Source organism: Equus quagga, chromosome 18, assembly GCF_021613505.1.
Source record: "Equus quagga isolate Etosha38 chromosome 18, UCLA_HA_Equagga_1.0, whole genome shotgun sequence".
NCBI classification, from domain to species: domain Eukaryota; kingdom Metazoa; phylum Chordata; class Mammalia; order Perissodactyla; family Equidae; genus Equus; species Equus quagga.
In genome coordinates this window covers 49,067,057-49,077,520 of record NC_060284.1, presented here as the reverse complement: position 1 = coordinate 49,077,520, position 10,464 = coordinate 49,067,057, and the positions used below count along the sequence as shown (strand labels likewise).

At 54.0% G+C, this 10,464-nt stretch overlaps 1 protein-coding gene across 4 annotated transcripts in view; it reads left to right on the top strand.

Annotated features, from left to right (window-relative positions):
* The first annotated feature begins 2,264 nt into the window (after nucleotides 1-2,264).
* Nucleotides 2,265-10,464, top strand: part of TBX15 (T-box transcription factor 15) — a 105,019-nt gene continuing 96,819 nt past the window's right edge. The window contains exon 1 of one of the 4 annotated variants that reach the window (XM_046645765.1): nucleotides 2,265-2,957. In XM_046645765.1, the coding sequence (XP_046501721.1) occupies nucleotides 2,753-2,957 (205 nt within the window). In that variant the 5' untranslated portion in view covers nucleotides 2,265-2,752. Of the gene's footprint in view, nucleotides 2,958-3,283; nucleotides 3,387-10,464 lie in introns of those variants that run through there. The other 3 variants (XM_046645768.1, XM_046645769.1, XM_046645766.1) reach the window with 3 other exon arrangements.

Genomic DNA, 10,464 nt, shown 5'->3' with positions numbered 1-10,464 from the left:
TTATGTAGTTTCTGGGACACGTGTGTATGGACACCTACATGGTGTAGGCCTTCTGGACCTGCATCTAGGTGTGTGGGTAGCCAAAATGTCCTCTTTTGGGGAAACTTTCATTGCCTCGGGAGGGTGTGTGGTCTATGGTGCATCTACTTCTCAATCCAAACCAGGTCTGTGAGAGAAGGCAAGACGCTGCCAGAGGGAGCTGGGAGATACGGGGCAATGGGGAGGAGGAAGATGCCGGGGAACAATAGAGGCCGGCGTTGCTACCTCCAGCCGAAGGCGGTGACACCAGAATCAGGAGCCGCCGGGAAGGTGACTGCGCGCCCTTGGCCAGCCTTGTCGCCAACTCCTTTGCTGAAGCCCGCTAGTGGTGAGTGCGTGGTCACTTTTGGTGACGGCTCCTGGAAGCAATGCCAAGTGGTGACTGAGATGAGAGACCCTGCGCCTTGTGACCCTGGCTAGCTGAGTTTGCCTGGCAGCGCGGCGGAAGATGCCGAGGGGCTCAGTGCAGGGCTTCTAGATCCCAGGCTTCTTGGAGTGCGGCTCGGGATCCCCCAGCCTGAGGCACAGGCTCCTGGAAGGCCCCGCAGGCCAAGCCTGGCTGAATCACACTCCTCCGTTTACTTTTTCATCATTCTGCATTTACTGCGTCGCTAGCTTCCTCTAGGCCGGACTGGAGCCCGATTTGAAGGGCCTCCAAAAGTGGCCTTTTTTGCTGTCCTCCCAAGGTACATTCAGGACGCTGGGTCCTCGCCTCCAGCACCAGAGCACTTCCAACTGTAACAGCAAGGACTAAATTTCCTCGGGCCCCTTGGCGGTCGGGAGGGGAATGTGTCCTTTCAGAGGCCCGACAGGCCCTCCCTTCTCGCCCCAAAGTGGGAGGACCGATGGGCGCTAGTTCTTGGGGGTCCTATGACACGCCCTGGGCCCCTCTGCCCTAAGCTTGCAGGTTCAGACCCTGCTCAGGACCTGGCTGTCGGTGAGACGTCTGCTGGGCCTCTCGGTCTGTTGCTCAGACCTGGGAGTTGACTCTTTCCTGCCTCTTCCAGCGGGGAAGCGGGGATAGACTCGTCTCGACCCGGGGTGGGGGGCGTTGGGACGGGAAGATCAGGCTGTGGCTAGGCCGTCGTCCGCGAAATCTGAGATCTTTCCCCAGCTTGACAGGATCAACTTCTCAGCCTCTCTAAACTCGCTCTGCGCTGCATTTCGAGTCTCCTACTACCCGCGACCAGCAGCATAACCTGGGAAGGGGTGTGGGAAATCAGAATGGCCAGAAGTGTTGGATTTTAAGTTCCTTGGAAACCCAGGACGACTGCACTGTCCTGAAAGATTTTTTTTTGAGTGGAGGCAAGATCAGCGGGGCGGGGAAAGCCGGGCTCCCGAGGCGATCGGATTTGAAAGGAATTTTGCAAAAGATCCTTCTCCGCTGTCAAAGTTTTCTGGCTGCCCTCGTCCAACCCCTCTCTATGGGTTCTCCAAAACAAGCGCCCCAAGCAGGCGAAGCTCGGCTCAGCATCCATCGCCTGAGAGAAGGCGAGCATTTCCTGCGTCCCGGCCCAGTTGGGATCCGCCTGCGCAGCGCGCCCTGCGGCCGGCGCCCCACCGCGGGCCTCCAGCTTTGAGGGCGCCTAGGTCTCCTTCTCTACCAGGTAGACCTGGAAGGAGGAAGTTATCTTTGGGTTTTCAATTACAAGACCCTGGATAGTAACGGGGCTTTTCTGTTTGTTTCTTTCGTTTTGCCTGCAACCCAAGTTGCTTAGAAATCGTTCAACAGAAAAATAACCTGCGTGGCGAAATCCAGGCGGAACCAGCAGATCTAAAAGCATCTGGGTGCAGGCGCGAGATTATCAGAGTCGTTTTCTGCCATTTTGGACAGATTGGCATTTTATCAGAGCCCCCAAATTCCAGATCTGTAATTAAAATGACTCTGGACTTGCAGCGTCTATGAGTTCTAGCAGATTTGGGAGGAAAAGGTATGGATTTGGGACTTGCAGGAGTTTGTAATGGCACAGATCAGACCTTGACTTTCAGCTCCCCTCTCTCCTCCCATGGGGAGCCCAGGGGGGCCGGGAAGTCAGGGGTTACAGTTGGCCCAGGAGCATCTCGGGGACAACCGGCGCAGAACTTTGGCCCGAGCCTCAGTCTCTCCCCTCCTCTCATTGGCTCGCGCTCTCAGGGTTTCTCCTGTTCCCTCCTCGCCATTGGTCAGGGGCTGGCTTTTTTTTTCCCCTCAGTCTTTCTCTTCCTCCCCCCTCCCTCTCCCTCGCCCCTCGGACAGGAGCGCACCGCCTGCCCCCAGCTCCTTGGAAAGGGAGGAATTTAGAAAAAAAGTTTCCCAGAAGTTTGGATCAGAGGAAGGACAGGACGACCAAGAGAGGAAGAGGGAGAGGGAGGAGAGAAAGGGAGAGGGAGGAGAGAGAGAATAAAAAAAAGATGAAGTCCAGTCTGCACAGTCTGTGAGCGCCTGCCCCGGTGGGTGGGAAGCAGGACTCCGGCGCTCATGCAGCGAGCGGGCGGCGCTCCGGGCGCTCGTTCCTAGCGGCTGGGGCAGCTAGGGGCGCCGGTCGGAGCTGCGGCAGAGGGCGGGGGAGGGCGCAGGGGGAGGGTGCCGAGGACCCGCGGAGCCGCCGCCTTAGTCTCGGCCACCGCGCCGCCGCCTCTCCCGGGCTCGGCCCGGCGGGCGCTCTGAGCGTGAGGGCGCGGGCTGCTCCCTCAGTAGCGGGCGCGAGCCGGGGCTAGGGTGCGGGCGGCTAAGATGAGTGAAAGGAGAAGATCTGCAGTCGCCCTGAGCTCTCGAGCACATGCTTTCTCCGTTGAAGCCTTGATCGGCTCAAATAAAAAGCGGAAACTGCGAGACTGGGAGGAGAAGGGGCTGGACCTGTCCATGGAGGCGCTGAGCCCCGCGGGCCCACTCGGAGACACCGAGGACGCGGCCGCACACGGCCTGGAGCCTCACCCCGGTGAGTGCGTAGGGCCAGACCGAGGGAGGCGGGAGCAGAGGGGAGGCCGGGCGGCCAGCAGGCGGGCAGAGTGTTGCGGAGGGAGGCCCTGGCCGCTGACGCTCTGCCTTGCTCCAACGAGGGTTTCTTTTTCTTCCTGCAAATGCCTTGAGCTTTCCCGAAATTCGCCGCAACCAATTTGGGGGAACTGGCCTGAGCTTGCATTTTCGTCGCCAACCTTAGGCGGGGATCCTTCCTTGCTCGCATCCCCTTCTCTTCTGGGAACAGAGCGTAGTTTCCGTGGTGCCGGCAGCTGAGCCGCTGCAGGCCCCTGGGGTTAGGAGGGGCGCGGATCGAAGGCAATGGCCGGAGCGGAGAGGGGCTGCAACTGGCTTCTGAGAGCTCCGGAGGACCGGCAGGGAGTTCTCAGACACGACACCCCGGTCTCGGGTAATGCCCCGTTTGTCCCTTTTAGCTTTCAACTCTGGTCCTCGACCTTCTCCCACCAACATTTCTGGCATTCAAGTTGTTGTGTTTTCCCTATTCCCAGAGACGAGGGAGCATAATTATATTTCTACTTCATTGGTGTTTATGGAAAGAGGAGTGTATGTTAGACCTCTTACCCTGCGCCCTAGGTTACTTTCGAGGGCCCATATTTCTGTGTATTTGGAGCGAGAGGTGCGATTAATTTGTCTGGAGACGAGTCTATGCGTATTATACCGACACAACACGTAAAACACAGGGCGGATGTCGATGTGTGTATTTTAACAGAACTCTAGGAGGTTGGGGGAACAACTTAATGTTTTGCATTAAGTGCCAAGATTTCAACTGTGCAAAACAGCCCCGCGGAACAGCTGTTGTCAGAAGAATCTTGCGCGCCCGCGCACACACACATACACACACACACACAGGCGCGCGCGCACACACACATTCACGGACACACACTACTCTCAGCTTGGTTTAGCGGCTTCAGAAACTTTCCAGCCAGGACTTGTAAAACCATTCTGGAGGTGTTCCTGCTGACGAGCTAGGGTTGGGGAGTAGACCCGGGTCAACGCGCCGCCCTCAAAGGGATGGGGGCGGCCGCGGGCGCAGGAGCTTAGGGACCGTGCTTGGGGCCCAGGAGCTTGGTGGCTGGAAAGCTGGCCGACCCAAGGAGGGACAGCTGTCGCTTACATTTTCTCTTTAGGCAGTGACAGTTCAATTTCCATGCTCTTGAGGCTAATAATAACGCGATTAGCGGGTGACCTGCAGAGACAGAGTTTTATGAATTCTCCGTGTTCTTGTGGCCCGTTACGGTATTTGGGGTTAGTGCTGGGGAATTATTTTTATTAGTCGATGAAAAGAAAATTAAAAGGAGATTTATTTCATCCGCTCAAGTCTTTCCCTGTGTTTGGTTGCGGGTGCCTGTCCACGCGGACCCCTGTGTGGGCAATCCAAAAAAGAACGCATGGCTAATGTGTGTTTCCCATCTCTGGCCAGACCCTGTTCCCTCACCGCATATATTTGTTGTCAGAATCTCGCTTGGGCCTTCACACAGCGTAGTGGAAGTTCTTTCAAGCCTGTGACAACTCACGATTTGGGAGTATAGTTTATTTTATTTTCCCGACGATGGAAAAGGCAGAAGTTATTTAACTGCGTGTGGCAGACGCCCTGTCCGCGGGTACTTTTCTCTAGGGAGGAGGGCCCGGTCGCCCGGAGCCGGTCTAGGGTCGCATGTTCAAAAGGACCAACACGCGGGGTCATAATCAGAGACTCAGCTTGCAGTTTTCTCTGTCCGCCGTTTTTCTCAGCGATAAGCGAGGAGAGAAAAGAGAAGGGTTGGGACAAGGAGCTACCAGTCTAGGGACACACACGAGGACCTAGTGTCCAGAATGCTGTTCCTCGCTCCCCCCCCCTCCCCCGGCGATGGGGCTATTGAGGACCTAACATAGAACTTGACGGAACAGAGAGTTCAGTTGACCCATTCCCATTACCTCTATCACTTTTTTTTTTTTTTTAAAGAAAAGGATGGGCGTCTGGGTTAGAGAAAACGAAATATGTTTGTGGGGCAAAGGTCCGGGAGGAGGAAGAAGCCGGAAGCCGAGAGCGCTAGCAGGCATTCTGTGGAGCGGGGCTACCAGCCGGGGCCTGGCCATGTCGTGGGCCGAGGGCATCTCCAAGTTGGAGCCCCCGCAGTGGCCAAGGCTTTCTTATGAACCAGACGTAGAATGAGAAAAGATTTTTCAGGAAAAGGGCACGGTGGCCTGGAGACTCAGCCGGCCGTCTTGCAGTCCCGGGGACAGAGAGGGCGGAGCTGCGGGCTCCGGGACCGGATGGTAGCAGAAGGCACGGCCAGGCCTTGGGGTCCCCTGCAGGCTTTCCTTTCATTTTTCGTATTTTACAGAGCCCTAACAAACACGCACAGGGCCACATTTAAAGGTGTGTGTATGGTGGTGGAGGTGGCAAAAGGGGCGCAGGTGACGCCATTGTGTCCAGGGCAATGTTTCTGCCCTGCTGGGCCTCACAGTTCTGCTCAAACTCTTTTCTCCGGCTTCAGACCGAGAGGGCGCTGGGTCCGCTGCGTGGCTCGCTCGCCCTAGGCCGATAAGAAGTCAGGTACAGGGAAAAACAACAAAAACAAAACTGCCACGGGGCTGGGACAGGATTAAACACAAACGCGCGCACACACAGGACACCAGCCTGGAGCGACTGTGTTTATCACTCTCATCATCCCCTCTCTCTGATCGATACCACCCTTTTCAACCCTCCCTGTCCGAGCCTCAAAATCCCGGGATCCTCAGACAACCCCGGGGTCAGATTTTAATGTTTAACTTTTATTAAAAGACGTGGCCTTTTGCTCTTTCACAGCCCGTTTTTCTTTCCGCGTCCGGATAGAGCTGACTTTAGTTGGCGCCGAGCGCCCGCAACCTGGGGCGCCGACATGCGGCAGCGGGGGACCCGCCTGGCCTGCGCGCTGTAGGCCCTCACACATCTGAAGACACACAGTATGTATTTCACCATTTTCCACCGAGCCTGGTGGTCCCGAAAAACCTGAGCTCGAAAGGCCTTGGAGAAGAGCCTGTGAGGTGCCCTTGTTATTACACCCGGCCAGCACTCCGCGTCTTTCAGAGAAGCCGCCAGAACTCAGCCGCCGCGGCCTGGGGAGGGGCTCCAAATCCGTCTGCGAGGAGCCTGGCTCTCGGGCCTGCTCCCTCCGCCTCTCACCAAGCAGCAACACAGGAAACTTTCGAGCCAGGATCGCCCAGAACAGCTGCAGGGGCTGCGGCCCTGGAAGTATATTTCAGGCACGCGGCGGCGCCATCTGCGTTCGTACCCTGGCCCCGGCTCCTCCCGGCTTCTCCTACTCCGGTTTGGGCCTTTCCCGCCCAAATCCGCAGGCGAGCGCTGCCGAGGCCGGGTCTCCCGCAGAGCGAAATAATTCAAACCTTCTGCGGAGGGATTTCCCCCTCCAGAGCCCGCGGGCCTGAGCGGTGCAGCCTTGGCGCTCCGGGGGCCTAAGGAGGTGGCGGCGCACGCGGGTGGGCACACAAAGCAGGCACACTCCAAAACACGCGGGCAGCTCGGCACTGCGCGCACACGTGCACACATTCAGGCCCTCGCATCTCCGGTGCAGGGTGCAGCCGTCTGCGCAAGCCCTGAGATAGGAAAAGCCTGCGCAGTGCGCCTGGGCAGTTTCTTCTTTCGAATTTTTGAGATGAACTGGTCACGCGAATTAATCTGCCAATTTATGCCTTGTTTGCTCAGAGTAAAACTTTAAGATTTTAATCCTCACATCACCCCTCTACCCACCCCTAATCCCCAATAGGGAAACACAGGGTCAAAATGGAGGAAGTGACTCTTCATTGACGTTTAAGCAACGTAGAAAAAGTGATGAGTTTGAAGCCAGTAGGGAGAATGTACTTGTGTGGGGCAAGCACCAGCCAGGGCGCAGGCCGGGTCTTGGACCGCAGAGCAAATGTGCGGCGCGCTGGGCGAGACGCCAAAGTGTCTGCCTGGAGTAGAGCCCCGGGCAAGGAGCTCAGGTTCCTCGGCGGGGCGTGCGCCCCGACCCCAGCGCAGGCCTCCAGGGTGCGGAGCCTGGCCCCGCGGACAAGCCAAGTGTGGGGACTGCTGGATGTGCGCAAGGCTCTTGCCTGCCGGGTCAAAATGGCCTTCCGCGGTGGCTGCCCCTTTGGTGAGTGACTGTGTGTGAAGGCGAGTGAGGGGGTAGGCAAGATCTGAATTCGCTCTGGGCTGGTGAGGATAGTTGTTCGCTCGGGGATGACTGCCAAATGCCCTTTACTCGCGCTGGTCGGACGGTGGCTAAATCAGACGCCTTCTGGATGCGCGGGGCTGGGAGCGCACAGCACTGGCTCCGGGGCGGTGGTGAGGGTTGGGGAGCCGTTCTGTCTGAAACTCCGGCCCTGGCGCAGTGGGCCAATAGAAGCCACTAGGGAGAAGGAAATAATTCTAACCCATTTCATCACGTAGATGGAGCAAACTGCTGGAGGGCAGTGGGGAGGACAGGGAATGGGGAAAACTCTAAGGCCCAGAGTTTAGACTGTAATGGAAGGAAGGTGGAGTGTGCTGTGGTTCACCCTCCGCAGGTCCCCCCAGACCCCGCCCGCGCGCTTCAGTAGCCAGCGTGAGGCGTGTGGAAGGCACGGCGGTGACAAGCGTGCGGGGAGCCGTCTTTCGCTTCGCGAGTGTACGGTGCAGGCAGCCCCGCGCCCGGCTCCGCCGCCCGTCTCTGCCCCTCGGAGACCAGTCCCAGGAGCACAAGCCTAACGGGCGGCGAAGGCTTGCCTAGACGGATTCGCTCACAGCCTAGGGGCGCAGCGACTCTGAATTCGCATCTTCCACGACCCACCCAACTCTTATTTCTTATTGAACACTTTATTTGGGCTCAGAGCTGGCCACTTTGGGTTTCTTGATTGTATGGGTAAAACCCCCAGAAGGAAGAATTCACGGGATGACGTTAATGCAGGGAGAAGGGGGAATTACACTTTTAACACTGGAGTTCGGACCGAAATTATATTGACACATACCCGCCGCCATTTTCCTGTATCTCTCCGCCCCACCCCGCTCCCATACCAATTACTTCAAATGGTATCATGAACATCTTCTAATTATTAAAGAAAACTAGTTTAAAATCTGTAATTAATACACCTGGCAGGTGAGGAGCGAGTGAAGAATGATATGAAATGCTTAATCTGGGAGCCAAAACTAAAATGATTGGGTATCGGTGGTTTGCGTTCCCCTATTTATTTGTATCATTTCCTTTGCGTGCGTGGACATGAGTTTAATTGAAGCAAGTCCCTTACTGATCCTTCATACTGGGCCACAAGGAGAGAGAGAGACAAATACATTTTGACCTAGAATACCGAAGTATTTTGTTCATCCAAGCTTCTCCAAGGGCATTGCTAGTATTAAAGAATGAAATATTTCAGGTCGGTCACAATCATTCTCTCTGTTGCCAAAAATATAATATTAATAAGATGAGGCATTTTTTTGAGATCCTGATTATGGGCTCTGGTAGAAATTTATTTCTCATACCTAGGAGAAAAATGATTACTTCTTAAACCTGTAAGTTCCTTCTCTAGGTGACTACGGATTTTTAAAAAAAGGGGTGGAGGAGGCTGAACTGTACAAATTCCACAGGGAGAAAGAGCAGATGGGCATTTCACTTTCCTTTCTGGAAATGCAGAAGTCCATCCAAGGATTATTCTGGAGATGTAGCTGGTTATTGCTTTCTGACTCCCAAAAGATAAAGTATTTCAGCAGGAGAGAATATTTAAGTGGTTTTCTAGTTTTCACCTTTTGGGGTACTTTAAAAGTAGGAAACTGATGGAATGTGGAATCTTTCCCCCTTCTTTCTCTCATCTGTGTGGTTTATTTTTGCTTTGCTTTTTCTGCTTTCCAGTGAGCTTTGTATTTTATATGCCCATATCTGAGAACTCAGGGGCCGGCATTGGCAACAGCAATTAGCAAATTTATAAATTAGGGTCTGTTTACACTACTTTGGGCAAGGATAATCATTAGTTAATTTAAGTGAGGCCCTTGCTCTAAGTGTCAGGTTGGAAAATGAGACTCAGTAGGGAGGACCAGAGGTGTAATGGGAAGAGGTGGGGAACCCGTTACTGGTGACGACAAATCAGCATTTATTCAGTGTCATTAATGGCTTGACTTTGAGGCAGGACATCTTGTTGACTACAAACTGATGGTGAGATTTTGATAGCAGAAGTGAAAATAGGCCTTGCAATCGATACTTTCCATTCTGTACTCTGTCAGTGTTTGGCTTTGCCCTTTATGCATAATTGTATTAAAAAGTATATACACACATGTATGTGTTTATACACAAATTTATGTGTGAACACTACAGTTCTAAATGGGACAGAGAAAATAAACTGCTCTTTTTTTTTTTGTGGAGCCAGTTTAACAAATCGGGAACCCCTAAAATTGGGGGGGCCAGAATTTTGTTATCTCTAGGGATCATTTGACAATTCAGGAGAACTCCAGATTTGAAACTTCTGGGTATTGGCATTCTCATTTACGTCACAAATTAATTGAAATTTTGACCAAAGTCTAACATGAACAAACACCAGAAAGTGAGACTGTACAGATGTAATTTAAGAGAACAGGGAGAGTGGAAATTTTTCTAACTAAATTTGGCGTTTAATTTGGTGGATAACACCATCTTCATTTTGGATGGGCAGAATGCTGCTTTATATTCTGAAGGGTCATTTCATGTTCTTCCGTGGGGAGCTAACGAAATCACCGAGAAAAATCTGGATAAAAATAATGGTTAATAGAAATAACAAGAGAAACATTGAGATTTTGGGAAAATTACTTGAGAACATAGGAAATATATGCAAAAATCTTCTCCCTATTTATACTTATATTTTCTGCAACATAGTTGCCCAGGCTCAAATGAGCTGTTTCCAGATTGCCATCTACTTTAAAGAAATAAAAAGAACGCCTAAGTATGAATTGCACAAATAATATCCTAATATAGCCTTATTTTAAAAACCAAACTACTACAGATAACAGTCGAGTTCCCTCGAGAGGGATCATTGGAGGTCATTATTAGATTCCTAGGCGGGAGCCTTGGAATTCTAGCGCCTGCTTCTCAACAGAGTGAACCGAAATTCTCCCGCCCAACGCCCGTTGTCTTCTCTTTACTGTCCCTCAGCCCACAGTGCATTGTCAAAGCCCCAGACAGGGGCTCGGAAAGCAGTCAACCCCCCTCCCTCGCCCCCGCCCCTCGCTCCCCCTCCCCCCGACATCCTGTTCCCCTCCCCCAATCCCCTACACACACGTTGAAAACGCCCATTTTTTCCCTTCCCCAAAAAATCTCTGATGACGTTTCCCCCGAGGAAGGAATGGGGATTGCATCTCATCGGTGGAACCAGCCCGGGGTACACAGGGCCCCTCGGGGCACCTTCTCAAGTCGGCGGTGCGGGCCGGCCGCGTCTGCCGGCTCTCGGCCCGGCCCGGCCTCGGCGGCGCCGCGCGGCGGGAGCGGCGGCCGGGCAGACGCGGCGCG